This window comes from Pan paniscus, chromosome 20, assembly GCF_029289425.2.
Source record: "Pan paniscus chromosome 20, NHGRI_mPanPan1-v2.0_pri, whole genome shotgun sequence".
Lineage (NCBI taxonomy): Eukaryota > Metazoa > Chordata > Mammalia > Primates > Hominidae > Pan > Pan paniscus.
The window spans coordinates 7,679,528-7,695,369 of record NC_073269.2 but is presented as its reverse complement, the minus strand read 5'-3'; the positions used below and the strand labels follow the sequence as shown (position 1 = coordinate 7,695,369).

Sequence of the window (15,842 nt, the reverse complement as noted above, 5' to 3'; positions counted from 1 at the left end):
GAACTCCCGACCTCAGGTGATCCACCCGCCTCAGCCTCCCAAAGTGCTGAGGTTACAGGCGTGAGGTACCACACCCAGCTGTGTGATCCCATTTCTATGAAATGCCCAGGACAGGTGGACCCACAGAGACAGGAAGGGGATGCGTGGGTGCTGGGGAGTGGGGAAGGGGGTAGGGAGTGATGGCTGATGGGGACAGGATGTCTTTTGGGGTGATAGGCTGTTCTGGAATTAGAGGTGGTAGTGGCAACGCACCGTGAATGCACTACAAACCACTGAAGTGCACACTTTTAAATGGGTAAAATGGTAAATGCTGGCTGGGCACAGTGGCTCAAGCCTGTAACCTCAGCACTTTGGGAGGCCGAGGTGGGTGGATCACTTGAGGCCAGGAGTTCAAGACCAGCCTGGCCAACATGGCGAAACCCCATGTCTACTAAAAATACAAAAATTAGCCAGGTGTGGTGGCGCTCACCTGTAATCCCAGCTACTTGGGAAGCTGATGTAGGAGAATCGCTTGAACCCAGGAGGTGGAGATTGCAGTTAGCCAAGATCGTACCACTGCACTCCAGCCCGGGCAACAGAGTGAGACCCTGTTTAAACAAAACAAAACAATAAATAAAATGGTAAATTCTGTTATGTGAACTTTACCTGCATTTTTTCAAAATTGTATAGTTTATTCTATAGTATCTCTCTGCCCCACTGGACTATCTCCATGAGGACAGAGACCAGAGCGATCTTAGTTAAACAACTGCTGGCTGTGGGTGGCGGCTCACATCTGTAATTCCAGTGCTTTGGGAGGCAGAGGCCAGATCACTTGAGCCCAGAAGTTCGAGACCAGCTTGGGCACCATAGTGAGACTCCATCTCTACAAAAAATATAAAAATTAGCCGGCTGTGGTGGTATGTGCCTGTAGTCCCAGCTACTCGGGAGGCTGAGACAGGAGAATTGCTTGAGCCGGGGAGGTTAAGGCTGCAGTGAGCTGAGATCATGCCACTGCACTCCAGCCTGGGCAACAGAGCAAGACTCCATCTCAAACAAACAAACAAACAGCTGTAATATGATCAAGAAATGCATCTGGCTTCAGCAGACAGATCCCAGATACCCGATCATTAGAGCTGGTATTTTTTTTTTTTTTTTGAGACAGAGTCTCACTCTGTCACCCAGGCTGGAGTGCAGGGATGCGATGTCAGCTCACTGCAAACTCTGACTCCTGGGTTCAAGTGATTCTCATACGTCAGCCTCCCGAGTAGCTGGGATTACAGGTGTGTGCCACCAAGCCTGGCTAATTTTTTTGTTATTGTTTTTTTTTTTGTATTTTTAGTAGAGATGGGGTTTCACCATGTTGGCCAGGCTGGTCTCGAACTCTCAACCTCAGGCAATCCACCTGCCTCGGCCTCCCAAAGTGCTAGGATTACAGGTTTGAGCCACCACGCCTGGCCCCTGGTATCTATATCTACATTTGGTTTCTCTGAATATCCCCTCCTTCAACCCCTCACCCTAAACCTGAATTTCTCTCCAGCCCAGGCGCTGGATGGGGCCAGATGCACTTGGTCTGGTGGATGACAGAGAGAGGAAAGAAAGAGAAGAGTCAGCCCTTTAGCAAGTAAAACTTTTATTAAATAAATTTTTAGTTGTTTTTTTTTTTTCTCCAGACCAAAGAGAGGCGTTTTGGACATTAAGACGCTTTGCTGCTTCTCACCTGAAACACGTAACAGGAACACCAACCTCTTCAGCCACAGGAAATCTTCTTTGACACAAAACTCAAACCAAGTCAACCCAAAGTTCCAAGTTCTTTGCTTTCTCTTCTGTGTGTGTGTTGGTTTGTCCCAAAAGTCAGTTTGCAAGTTGAAACTTCATGAAATTACTCGTAGCAGAAATAAAGTACATTGTACAAATCACGCAGGTCTGCGATGTGGAGTATAAAAATGGTATTTACAGCCAGTAAACATGGACCAGAAAGACACGTACAACTGCACACCGGCACACACTCCCAAGCAGGCCCTCGGGGGCCTCGGCGGGCGCCGCGGACACGGGTGGGGCCCCCTCGAGGCAGGTTGGCACACACTTGCACACGGGGACACACGGAACACAGGCACGCTAGAGGAGAGTCTCGAAACAATTATCAAACTCTGGAATATCGAAACAAGTTGGTTCAGAAGATTTTTTTTTTCTTTTCTATTTTTTTCTTTTTTCTTTTTTTTTTTTTTCTGTGTGGTTTCCCCCACCCCACCGCCCCCCCTCCGGGTCAGTCAACACATTTTGGTAGAAAGAAAAGGAAATGCTTGGTTTTTTTTTTTTTTTCTTTTTAAATGTTTTTTTCTTTTGAGCTTATTAAGTTATCTGGCGCCTCATTTGGTAAGAGGCCTTGCCGGATGTCCAAACGAACTTGATTCTGTGCTTTCACGTGGATGTCGCGGATTGGGCAGCTGTACAGAGGCATCCCCACAAAGACCCCCCGCCCCACCCCACTCCCAACTAGGAAACAAAAATCCACTGTGGTTTGATTTTTCCCCCCATCTTTTTCTTCTCTTTTCTTCTTTGTACCTGCTCAGAAAGACCGGAAAAAAAGAAAAAAAATCTCTGTAGAGGTATGAAGGTCATTATCAAGTTCATCTCCAGTTAAAGGGGTGCTTGGCCGGTCCGGGTAGGGTCTTCCACTACGCTTGGCAATCCTGGTTACAAGACCTTAAATTCGAGGCTGGTGATTCGAAGGCAGGGACGATGGCTGCCTGGCCTTGGGAGGGGGTGGTGAGGGGCAGGGGGGCTCCCCTCAACCCTGTCCGCCCCCCCTCCGACGGAAAGCTAAGGGCTATTGGTCACATGAGTAAGGCTATGACTCGGGCAGGGGAGCAGAGAAGGGCTGAGGCAGGCCAGAGCGTCTCTGTTGTACCTATATCCATCCGGGAGGGCAGGGCTCTGGGACGAAGGGGCGAGGTGGGGTCTGGAGGCTGCAGCTGGGACCAGGGACACTGAAGCTGGCAGAGCCCAACGGCCCTGGAGAATTGGTGGTGGGGGGGTGCCAAAAGTCCTGGAGGTATATTGTATTGGCGGGTTCCTGGTGGGATGTGCCAGCCAGGAGGTGGTGGGGGTGGGGGTGGGGCACCTGATACGTGTTGCCTGGGGTCCCGCCAACCTCAGCCCTTCCTGTGTCCCCGCTGAGTGACCGGCCCAGGGTCACTCTACTCGGATGGAAGGAAGTCGGAAAAGTTTGGTCCCATGATCCGTACTCAAAATATATATATACTGTCTATAGATCTATATATATATGCATATATATATATATAGGAAAAGGTGTGATTTAGTTTGGGGAAGTCACCAAGTTTTGTGGGGAAGAAGCGAGAGCGTTTCCCAAAGCAGGGGGCGTGTGAACACTTCTGTCCCCGATTCAGGAGCCTCCCCCCCACCGCCCCTGCCCCAGGACAGACCCCAAAGGCCCCTCGCCACTCCAGGTGGCCTCCAGTAGAGGGGCAGGGCAAGGGGAGAAGAGGGGAGGAAAGGGCTGGTGTCCAAAGAACGGTTGGAATTTATGGGAAAGTCCTGGATCGGTTGGAAGCAGAAAACCCTCCTGGGATGGGAAGGCCCCTCACCTGGGGGAGAAGGGACGGGCGTTAGGGAGTGAGAACGGGGCCACACAGGTGGACACCACCTCCCCACCCTACTCCACCTGGCCAGGCTGGGATCTAGGAACACAGGGGCTCCCATCTTTTCCAAAAGAACGGATCCCACAAAGGCCAGAGTTCAGAGGCCAACAAACCCAGCTTTCAAAGAACTTAATGTCACCATCACCAAGCCCGTTTCCTCCTCCTCTGGCAGCTGGGGACAGATATTTCTGTTTATTTTCTGTCTCTCCTTCTCCACCCCCTGCCATCTAAGGCCCGTGAAGGGGGTTTCTCTCCTGTCCTCCATCCCCCGTTTCTGTTCATTCACAGCTGCGTCCCCGAGCACTGGGACAGTGCCTAGCACATAATAGATGCTCAGTTAAAAAAAAAAAAAAAGTGCAGACTGAGAGTTAAAAGTGAAGGGATCGCAGAGAGCAGCTTTGGATTTTGCTTCTGGTTGGCAGTTCCTGAAGGTGCATTCTGTGCAGGTAAATACTCCCAAATCTGTGTGTGCTGACCCGGGAGAAGGTGAAAAGGCCAGACAGCTTCTAACTGAGCGTCTACTCTGTGCCAGGCCCTAGGCGAGACTCTTTGATGACGACAGCGATGGTGATTTAAAAAAAAAAAAAAATCACAACGAATCATCCAGAACTCTTTAGGTGGTGGGTTCTGGGCTCGGCTGCGAAAAGATGCCCCACTCTGTTCCCTAGGTGGACCGTTTCCGCCGTCTCTGGGGAGATGACTTTCTTGAACCCATTTTACAGATGAGGCTCATCAAGGTTTGAGACCCACGGTTAAGTTTCCACAGTGGCCCCACAAGGTTTACTGTTCATCCCCCCACAAAAAAATGTTGAGAAAGTGGTTTGCCCTGATGGCAAACTACAGTCTGGGTTTCGTTTTGCTTGTTTTTCTTGCATGATGGTGGGTGGGGCACGAATCCCACTTTTCCATCAACTCATTGGGTAGGAATGACACCCAGTGAGGGGCCGCTTGTCCCAGGGGAACTAGTGGAAATGGAGCGGGGACACTGGAAGCTGTCAGTGCCAACTGGACTGGGCCCTGAGCACTGTGCCCACCTTCCACGCTCCACTCCTGGTTCCGAGTTGGGGTCCAACCTTAGGGTTTGGGGTCTGGGGTGGGCACTTGGCATTTCCGTCTGGTGTTGGGTTTTCAGCAGGGAAAACAGACTCATAGGACAGGACAGAACCCCCTCCCCACCGCACCCCCACCCCCAGAGCAAACCTGGCCTCTCAGGTGAACTTCTATTCAGCCCTCAAAGCCTTCTCCGGGAAGGATTCCCTAACCGACCTCACTGGGCCCTGGCTCACCTCAATCCCTACCCCACTCCCACCCTCTGCTCCAGCCCCAACCACAGGGGGATTGGGGGTGTCTACATCCAGCTCTGTCCCCGCCAACCCAACCCGGAGGTTTCTTGTAGCCTCTCGAAGCATCACCCCACCTGGGGAGGGTTTGGAGCATGAAGTGGGCCGCGGGAGGGGGTTTCAGACAAGACGGGGGGGGGGCTTGGGCGGGGGTGGGGCCGCCTGGCGGCTCACCTGGGCCATGCCTACAGCCTCAGGGCGGCTGTGGGCGCGGTCAGTAGGGGTGTCCCGGGTCTTTGGGCCGCTTCAGCTGGACTTTGAGCCTCTTCATGCCGATCTGGAAGCCGTTCATGGCCTGGATGGCTGCCTGGGCGCTGGCCGGGTTATCAAAGCTCACGAAGCCTGCAGAAACCAGGGTGGACCTCCGTGGTTGGCGCTGCGGGTGTCCTCGGCTTGTTCCTATGCTGTGGCCCTGGCTTCCCGGCTCACGGGGTCCTGAGCAGGCCTGCGTGCACACCTGCACAGGCCAGGGTGTTTGTGGTGGAGGACACACAGCAGCCCTGGCTTTGTTCTGACACCTCTGGACTTGTATACCTCTGAGGACGGGGCACTCACTCCTTATCTTGGGGTCGGCTGTGCTGAGACTTCCCAGCTGGTATAGGGGCCAGGTGGGGCTTCCGAGGGTCCTGGAGGGCCACCTTCTCCCCACCTTCCCTCAGGAGGATGCCTGCCTCCTTCCAAGCCCTCTGTCCAGCCAGGATCTGTGTCTCCAGCTGACTGTGTGTCCACAACCTTGTCTCTCTCTTTTTTTTGCAGAAGGGAGAGGGGACAGGATCTCTGTCACCCAGGCTGGAGTGCAGTGGCGCAATCTCAGCTCACTGCAGCCTCGACCTCCTTGGCTCAAGAGATGCTCCTGCCTCAGCCTCCTGAGTAGCTGGGACCACAGGCCCATACCACCATGCCCAGCTAACTGTCTCTGTTTCTCTCCCCCCCGCCTCTTTCTCTTGTTCTCTATCTTGAGTCTTTTCTTCCTCTCCCTCTCCTTCTGTCTCATCTCTGTCTCTTTCTCTCCATCTCTGTCAGTACCTCTGCTCCAGTCTCTGTCCAGAGGCCATCAGAAATATTCCACCCCATGGCCAGGCGTGGTGGCTCATGCCTGTAATCCCAGCACCTTGGGAGGCCAAGACGGGCAGATCACCTGAGGTCAGGAGTTTGAGACCAGCCTGGCCAACATGGTCAAACCCCGTCTCTACTAAAAATACAAAAATTAGCTACGCATGGTAGTGTCCACCTGTAATCCCAGCTACTCAGGAGGCTGAGGCAGGAGAATCGCTTGAGCCTGGGAGATGGAGCTTGCAGTGAGCCGAGATCGCACTGATGGCACAAGACTCCATTTCAAAAAAAAAAAAAAAACAAAGTCAAGGGCTGACCCTTTAAACAGGACAGTGTGAGGTTAAGAGTCTGGTCTTTGGCCGGGTGTGGTGGCTCACGTCTGTAATTCCAGCACTTTGGGAGGCCGAGGCGGGTGGATCACCTGAGGTCGGGAGTTTGGGACCAGCCTGGCCAACATGGTGAAACCCCATTTCTACTAAAAATACAAAAATTTGCCAGACGTGATGGCGGGTGCCTGTCATCCCAGCTACTCGGGATGCTGAGTCAGGAGAATCACTTGAACCCGAGAGGCAGAGATTGCGGTGAGCTGAGATCGTGCAATTGCACTCCAGCCTGGGCAACAAGAGTGAAGCTCTGCCTCAAAAAAAGCCAAAAAACAAAACAAAAAAAAGAGTCTGGTTCTACTCCAGGTTCTTCTACCTCTTTCCTGCTGTGTGACTTTGGACAAATTGCAGCCCTTTTCAGAGCCTTAATGTCCTCTGTCTTTGGGTACAAGGAAGTCCTCCCTGAGGCTCACAAGGCCCTGGTCACCCTCCCCTGTCCCCTCTCCATGTTCTCCCTCCTCCCTCTCTCCCCCTCCTCACTCTGCTCCAGCCACATGGGCCTCCTCACTGCTCCTCCAACATGTCAGGCGCGGTCCTGCCTCGGGGTCTTTGCATGGGCTGTTCCCTCTGCCTGGGACACTCTTCCCCCAGATTTCCCATGCCTGGTGCTCCTCATTCAGGCCTCAGTTCTTTTTTTTTTTTTTTTTTTGAGTCGGAGTCTTGCTTTATTGCCCAGGCTGGAGTACAATGGCACGATCTCGGCTCACTGCAACCTCCACCTCCACCTCCTGGGTTCTAGTGATTCTCCTGCTGCAATCTCCTAAGTAGCTGGGATTACAGGCGCCCACCACCATGCCTGGCTAATTTTTTTGTATTTTTAGTAGAGATGGGGTTTCACTGTGTTAGCCAGGATGTCTCGATCTTCTGACCTCGTGATCCGCCCACCTCAGCCTCCCAAAGTTCTGGGACTACAGGCGTGAGCCACCACGCCTGGCCGTTTTTGTTTTTTTGTATGAGACAGGGTCTTGCTGTGTTGTCTGGGCTGGAATGCAGTGATGTGATCATAGATCACTGCAGCCTCAACCTCACGGACTCAAGGGATCGTCCCACCTCCATCTCCCAAGTAGCTGAGACTACCAGTGTGCACCACCAAGCCTGGCTAATTTTTTTTTTTTTGTATTTTTTGTAGAAATGGGGTCTTGCTATGTTGCCCAGGCTGGTCTTGAACTCCTGGGTTCAAGTGGTCCTCACACCTCAGCCTCCTGAGTAGCTGGGACTACAGGCACACGCCACTAAGCTCAGCTAATTAAAAAGGTTGTCTTTTGTAAACACGGGGTCTCATTATGTTGCCCAGGCTGGTCTTGAACTCCTGGACTCAAGCAATCCGCCCACCTCAGCCTCTCAAAGTGCTGGGATTGGCCAGGCGCGGTGGATCACGCCTGTAATCCCAGCAGTTTGGGAGGCCGAGGCAGGCAGATCACGAGGTCAGGAGATGGAGACCTTCCTGGCTAACACTGTGAAACCCTGTCTCTACTTAAAAATACAAAAAAAAAAAAAAAAAAAAAATTAGCTGGGTGTGGTGGTGGGCGCCTGTAGTCCCAGCTACTTAGGAGGCTGAGGCAGGAGAATGGCATGAACCCGGGAGGCGGAGGTTGCAGTGAGCCGAGATTGTGCCACTGCACTCCAGCCTGGGGGACAGAGCGAGACTCTGTCTCAAAAAAAAAAAAAAAAAAGAAACCAAAACCAAAACAAACAAAGTGCTGGGATCACAGGCGTGATCCACTGTGCCCGGCCACAGGCTGGTTCTGATTGTGATTATTTCAGCACAGCCCTGTCCCAAGGCTGACCAAAACCCTCCCATTCCCTGTCAGGGGGCAGGCGAGGGAGGTGGATGGGGAGGGGTGGCGTCGGCGGGCGGCCACTCACCGAAACACTTGCTCTGGTTGGTAGCTCGATCCATAAACACCTTGGAGGAAATGATATTGCCGAAGGGTAGGAACATCTGCGTCAGCTCCGTGTCTCCAAACTCCTGGGGGAGGTGGTAGATAAACAGGTTACAGCCCTCGGGACCTGCAGGTGGGGGAGAGAAAGACATAAAGCCCCCAAGGAGAGGAGGCGAACCCCCCCGGGGGAGGGGCACAGGTCTGGAGCCCGCATCTGGCTTCTCCAGCTGTCGGGAGAGGGGTGCCTCAGACACCCAGAAAGAAGGGGCCTGGCCACGGGCTGGGGAGGGAGACGGGACACACCCACCCCTTGCCTGCACCGTACGATTTCACACGGGGCTACTCCGAACCAAAATGGTCCTCAGACTCCAGATAACTGACAAGACCCAGGGGATCCCCTGCTCCCCAAAGCCCAGATCAACCCTCAATCTCTGACCCCAGATACCTGAGAACCCCGAGGAAGGCCACCCTCCAGAAAATCCCTCCCTAAACTTCAAACTCTGGATCATTTACAAAAGTCAGATGAGCTGGGTGTGGAGAATAAGGAAACTTGGTAATATCTTTGCAATAATAATAATAATAATGTCTCTAAAATAAAACTCATTTGTAAAACTCTGGTGTTCAGCCACCATGCGTTGCTAATTTTTTTTTTTTTTTTTTTTTTTTGAGATGGAGGCTTGCTCTGTCACCCAGGCTGGAGTGCAGTGGCGCGATCTCGGCTCACTGCAACCTCTGCCTCCTGGATTCAAGCAATTCTCCTGCCTCAGCCTCCCAAGTAGCTGGGACTACAGGTGCCCACCACCAAGCCGGGATAATTTTTGTATTTTTAGTACAGATGGGGTTTCACCATGTTGGCCAGGCTGGGCTCGAACTCCTGACCTCAAGTGATCTGCCCGCCTTGGCCTCCCAAAGTGCTGGGATTGCAGGCGTGAGCCACTGCACCCAGCCTGGCTAATTTTTGTAGAGGTTTCGCTATGTTGCCCAGGCTAATCTGGAACTCCTGGGCTCAACCGATCCTCCTTCCTCAGACTCCCAAGGTGCTGGGATTACAGGGGTGAGCCACTGCGTCTAGCCAAAAAAAAATTTTTTTTAATTTCCCTTTCTCAAACCCCAGCTAGGGATAACTCCCCAGACCTTGGATAATTTTCAAAACTCAGATGATGCAGAAACAAAATCAGGTGAAATAAAAAGATAATTCTCTGGTCCCCAGTCCCAGATATCCTAAAACTACAGATAATTAAACTACAACATAATATACCAACCATAAATAATTATTTTTAAGTTACAAATAATCCTCTAAATTGTCCCCTCTCCAAATCCCTGATGGATGGCTAATATAAAAACTATAAATAACAATAGCATTTAAAACCTTGTTCATCTGAAGCCTTAAACAGTCCCTCAAATCTGCTGCTAATCCCAAACCTAAAAATGACCTTCTTCCATTCCCACCCCACAACAAGAGGAATCCCTGCCCTTGCCAGCAATGGATTTTTTTTTTTAAGGGACAGGGTCTCTTTGTTACCCAGGCTGGATTGCAGTGGCACAATCATAGCTCACTGTAGCCTCTAACTCCTAGGTTCAAGCAATCCCCCCACTTTGGCCTCCCAAGTAGCTGGGACCACAGGCACGCACCACCATGCCTGGCTAACTTTTAATTTTTTTGTAGAGATGGGGTCTCACTATGTTGCCCAGGCTGGTCTTTGAACTCCTGGCCTCAAGCGATCCTTCTGCCTTGCCCTGCCAAAGTGCTGGGATTACAGGTGTCAGCCACTGCACCTGGCCAATGCTTGTTTTCTTTTCTTTTGTTTGTTTGTTTGTTTTGAGATGGAGTTTTGCTTTTGTTGCCCAGGCTGGAGTGCAATGGCGTGATCTTGGCTCATTGCAACCTCTGCTTCCCAGGTTCAAGAGATTCTCCTGCCTCAGCCTCCTGAGTAGCTGGGATTACAGGCATGCGTCACCACGCCCGGCTAATTTTTGTATTTTTAGTAAAGACAGGGTTTCGCCATGTTGTCCAGGCTGGTCTCGAACTCCCAACCTCAGGCAATCTGCCTGCCTCAGCCTCCCAAAGTGCTGGGATTACAGGTGTCAGCCACTGCACCCAGCCAATGCTTGTTCTTGAAATGTAAGTCTGTTCCAATGTGACTGAACAATTTTGAGCATAACCCGAATTTTGCATTTGTTCGTGCACTGCTTCATCCCCACCAAAACTGTGGGCGACCACTGAAAACCGCATCCAGCTGCACTGACCTTCAGAAGAAAATACACGCTGCATGCCACACACCCTCCCACAGCTCCCCCAGTGTGCTGTGAGCTGCACCTTCCCCATCCGGGGTCATGCTATCTGTCTGATTTCAGACAACCCTCCCTCCACCGTTTCACAGTCACATGCAACAACCCTTTCAATGCCGTTTCCACGTGCACATTCTAGGTCTTCTCCAAGGCCAAGCACAGTATTTATTGTAGTCTCATGCATTTCTAAACCACGTAACATGTAGAAAACAGTGCTACCATTTCTACTACGTTCCCATCTTTCTTTTCTCTTAACATGTCACTGATAAAGATTTTTGATTTTGGTGTTGTTGTTTGTTGTTGTTTTGAGACCGGGTCTCCCTCTGTTGCCCAGGCTGCAGTGCAGTGGCATGATCTTGGCTCACTGCGGCCTTGACCTCCTGGGCTCAAGTGACCCTCCTGCCTTGGCCTCCCAAAGTGTTGGATTACAGGCGTGAGCCACTGCACCCAGCCAGCTTTCCCCTGTTTTTATTTTTTTAATTTAATTAATTAATTTATTTTTGAGATGGAGTCTTGCTCTGTTGCCCAGGCTGGAGTGCAGTGGCGCAATCTTGGCTCACTGCAACCTCCGCCTCCTGGTTCAAGAGATTCTCCTGCCTCAGCCTCCCCAATAGTTGGGATTACAGACACACGCCACCATGCTTGGCTAATTGTTGTATTTTTAGTAGAGACGGGGTTTCACCATGTTGGCCAGGCTGGTCTTGAACTCTTGACCTCAGTTGATCTGCCCACCTCAGTCTCCCAAAGTGCTGGGGTTACAGGTGTGAGCCACTGCACCTGACCATATTTTTTTAATTTTTATTTTTATTATTATTTTTTGAGACAGAGTCTTGCTCTATCACCCGCACTGGAGTGAAGTGGCATCATCTTGACTCACTACAAACTCTGCCTCCCGGGTTTAAGCGATTCTTGTGCCTTAGCTTCCCCAGTAGTTGGGATTACAGGCACACACCACCACGCTCGGCTAATTTTTTGAATTTTTAGTAGAGAAAAGGTTTCGCCATGTTGGCCAGGCTGGTCTTGAACTCCTGAGCTCAGGCAATTCACCTGCCTTAGCCTCCCAAAATGCTAGGATTACAGGCATGAGCCACCTCAATTGGCCTACTGTTTTAAAACTTCATTTAAGTGAAGTATTTTGTATCTGGCTTCTTTCACTCAATATTCTGCCTGTGAAGTTACTCCATGTTGTTGTGAGTATTGGCTACTTATCCTTTTTCACTGCTGTATAGTGTTCCATCATGCAGCTCCATCCTAATTTATTTATCCATTTACCTGCTGATGAACACTTGGGTTGTTACCAGCTTGGGATTTTTTTCTTTTCTTTTCTTTTCTTTTCTTTTCTTTTTTTTTTTTTTTTTTGAGACAGAGTCTTGCTCTGACGCCCAGGCTGGAGTGCAGTGGTGCGATCTCGGCTCACTGCAAGCTCCGCCTCCTGGGTTCACGCCATTCTCCTGCCTCAGCCTCCCGAGTAGCTGGGACCACAGGCGCCCGCCACCACGCCCAGCTAATTTTTTCTATTTTTTAGTAGAGACAGGGTTTCCCCGTGTTAGCCAGGATGGTCTCGATCTCCTGACCTTGTGATCCGCCCGCCCTGGCCTCCCAAAGTGCTGGGATTACAGGCGTGAGCCACCGCGCCCGGCCTTTTTTTTTTTTTTTTTTTTTTGAGATGGAGTCTTGCTCTCTCACCCAGGCTGGAGTCCAGTGGGGAGACAGTAGCTCACTGAAGCCTTGACCTCCTGGGCTCAGTGATCCTCCTGCTCCAGCCTCCTGAGTAGCTGGGACTACAGGTGCACACCACTACACCTGGCCAATTTTTAATTTTTTTGCAGACATGGGGTCTTGCTAAGCCAGGCTGGTCTTGGACTCCTGGGCTCAAGTGATCCTCCCACCTCGGCCCCCAAAACACTATGTAATTACAGGCGGGATCTACCGCACATGGCAAGAACTGTATGGATTTGAACCCTGACTGTCAGACTCCAGAATCGAATCCCTCCCTCCTTCGACAGCCTTGGCTTTACTGGGGAGGCCTCATTACCTGATACCTCATCGTGCCATGCCCCAGCCTCAAAAAGGGTTTCCTTTCCAAAAAATCCAGAGAATCACTCTTGGTTCTGGAGAGGGCTGGTAGGAAGTCACTGCTATTCCTACGGGGTCGGGGCGAGCATGGGTCTCTTTTCGGAGGAGGAAACAGAGAGGGAGATTCCCAGGGGTCAGCGGCTGCACCGGGACTCAACTCTGGCCTGTCCAGCCCCCAGGCCGCACTCTCAGCCCCGCGGGTCCCAGAGGCCCGGGCCAGGCACGGAGCCTGCAGGTGGACAGGGCGGGCAGAGGGCGGGGCTGGCGCCCAGGGGAGGTCACGGCCGCCTCACCTTCTCGCTGCTGCTGCTGCAGGAGGGGCGGCGGCTGGGGGACGCTGTGCGCGATGGGCGTGATGGCCGCGGTGGGGTACATGGCTGCGGAGACCGGAGCGAGACACAGGGCGAGGAGGGGCGTGAGGCCACGTGGGCGGCCTGGGCCGCTGGGCGGGGAGGGGGCGGGGCCATAAGAGGGTGGGGCCAAGGCAGGAGCGGGTGTGATCATGGCCTTTGAGGGGAGGGTTTGGGGGCGGGGCCAGGCCAGAGGGCGGGGCCAAGATCACAGACGAAATGGGGCGGGGATATTGCCTGAGGGGCGGGGCCATGGTGGAGGGCAGGGCCAATACCGAGACGGGGCGGGGATGGGGGGGTGGGGGCGGACCCCATGGCGTGAGGGGAGGGGTATAGGGGTTGGGCCACAGTAGAGGGCGGGGCCAAGGCTACAGGACAGTCCAGAGTGGGCGGGACCATTGCTTGAGGGGTGGGGTCACAGTGGAGGGCGGGGGCAAGACTGGGATGAACGGCATGAGTGGGGCGGGGCCGTCACTTGATGGAGGGCTATGTGGGCAGGACCATGAGTTAAGGGGCGGGGCCGCAGCAGAGGGCGGGGTCACAGCCAGGCCTTAAGAAGTAGAGCCCGAGGTGGGGGCGGGGCTTTATCAGAGAGGCGTGGTCAGAGTAAAGGCAGGAAGTGAGGGGCGGGGCTAGGAGCTGCAGGAGGGAGGGTAAGGGGCAGGGCCGAGAGCTGGGGTTGGGTCAGAGCTAGAGACGTGGTCAAGGGGAATTCCCTCTCCCCAACACAGAACATGAGAGGGTAAGGCCATGGGTAAGCGCTGTCCTTACAGGACAAGGGAAGGTCCTGTTTGCGGGTATAGGTGGTGGTGGGGTGGGACCAGTAACAGGGCCCGGGGTTGAATACAGGACAAGGGGCAAAGGGTGGGCCCTGAGGGGCGGGGCCAGAGGTAGGAGGCGCGGCTAGGCACAGAAGAACGACACGTCCGGGGCGGGCCCTGGGGGGCGGGGCCCTAGGCGGGGGCGGGGCCAGGGCCCAGCGCGGACACGCGGGCTGCCTCCTACCTGTGTACTGCTGGACTCCGGAGAAGGCAGGATGCAGTGTCTCGGCCACAGTCGGGCTCTGAGCTGCGGGCAGACAGAGGGGCTGAGTGGGGCGGGAGCAGCAGAAGTCTTCCATCCACCCCCGATCCTTAAGAGCCGGAAGGACAGCAACAAACACCCCACCCAGCTTCTCCTCTGTGCTAAACCCTCTGTAGGACCAGGAAGCTGAGGCCGAGGAAGGTGAAGCCACTTGCACAGGGCCACTCAGATAGCAAATGGCAGAAGCTGAACTGGAATCCGGGTTTGTCGAACTCCAGAGAGAGATCACCATCGTCCCCATCTCCCTCTCCCTATCCTGACCCCGTTGCCTCCCAAGGGGGACCCTTCACTCCTCTCTACTCCCTGGATTCACCAGGATTTCAGCCTCCACCTCAAATCACCACCTGCCCCCATCCCCTGCCCCGTCTCCCTCTCCACATGAGTTTGCTCATCAGACACCCTGTAGCTCCCCCATCTAGCCGTAGCCTTCCTGCTACCGCTAGGGAAAGGGGGAGGGGGAGGGAAGAAGTTGTCCAGGCCACCAAAGCTGATGATTCTGGGGAAAAATTCAACCAAACAATTCTGCTCGAATGGAGAGTGTGCTGGAGGGCAGGGGATAGTGGTGGTGACTGTGACTTCAAAGGGGTGGCAGGAAGGAGTTCACTTTGTGGGCAAGAAGCAGTTCTGTATCTTCACTGTGGGAGATCCACAAGTCTGCATCTGTGATAAAATGGCAATTAACCACCCCTGCACACACACACACACACACACGTGCACAGAGTGCATACAAAAAGTCGTGAAATCAGCTGGGTGTGGTGGCTCACACTTGTGATCCCAACACTTTGGGAGGCCGAGGAAGGAGGATCGCTTGAGCCCAGGAGTTTGAGACCAGCTTGGGCAACATAGCAAGACCCTCATTTCTTAAAAAATAAAATAAAATCGAAAATTAGCCAAACATAATGGCATGTGCCTGTAGTCTCAGTGACTTGGGAGGCTGAGGTGAGAGGTGAGAGGATCGCTTCAGCCCAGGAGTTCGAGAGTTCAAGGCTGCAGTGAGCTATGATCACGCCACTGCACTCCAGCCTGGGCGACAGTGAGACTCTGTCGCTAAATAAATAAATGGTGAAATTTGAATACCGTCTGGAGTTGAATTAATTGTATGGTGCCAGTGTTAGTTTCCTGGGTTTGACAGTGACCTATGATTAGATAAGCTGCTGGCATCAGGGAAGCTGTGTGAAGGGTACCTGGGACTGCTCTGTGGTATTTTGGTAACTCCCTGTGAACCTCCAATCATTTCAAAATAAAATGTTAAGGCCAGTCGCAGTGGCTCACACCTATAATCCCGGCACTTTGGGAGGCCGAGGTGGGTGGATTGCTTGAGCCCATGAATTTGAGGCCAGCCTGGGCAACATAGCAAGATCCCGTCTGTACAAAAATTTAAAAATTAGCCGGGCATGATGGCGCATGCTTGTAGTCCCAGCTACAAGGAAGGCTGAGGTGGGAGGATTGCTTAAGCCCCAGAGATGGAGGCTGCAGTGAGCTGCGACGACACCACTGCACTCCAGCCTGAGTGACACAGTGAGACACTGTCTCTAAAACTAAATAAATAAAAATAATTAAAAAAATAAAAAGTTAGAAACAAATTCTCCTACATGGTGGAAAGACAGATAACTTACTTCACATAAATTAGATGTTGGAAGATGTTTGCCCTAAAATTGTAGGTGTAGCGTAGAGAAAGGAAGGACCTCTGCTTCATGAAAGCAGGTGCAGCCTAAATCAGTGGGTCATTCATTCTGTACTGAACGGA

At 52.6% G+C, this 15,842-nt stretch overlaps 1 protein-coding gene across 10 annotated transcripts in view; it reads right to left on the bottom strand.

Moving 5' to 3' along the window:
• Window positions 1-1,592: 1,592 nt before the first annotated feature.
• The window catches only part of CELF5 (CUGBP Elav-like family member 5), a 73,104-nt gene continuing 58,854 nt past the window's right edge, over window positions 1,593-15,842 (bottom strand). For 3 of the 10 annotated variants that reach the window (XM_055104168.3, XM_055104170.2, XM_055104176.2), the window contains 4 exons: window positions 14,018-14,080; window positions 12,956-13,039; window positions 8,281-8,424; window positions 1,593-5,320 (listed from right to left, as the gene is read on the bottom strand). In XM_055104168.3, the coding sequence (XP_054960143.1) occupies window positions 5,193-5,320; window positions 8,281-8,424; window positions 12,956-13,039; window positions 14,018-14,080 (419 nt within the window). In that variant the 3' untranslated portion in view covers window positions 1,593-5,192. Of the gene's footprint in view, window positions 5,436-8,280; window positions 8,425-12,955; window positions 13,040-14,017; window positions 14,081-15,842 lie in introns of all 10 variants that reach the window. The other 7 variants (XM_055104173.2, XM_055104172.2, XM_055104175.2 and 4 more) reach the window with 5 other exon arrangements.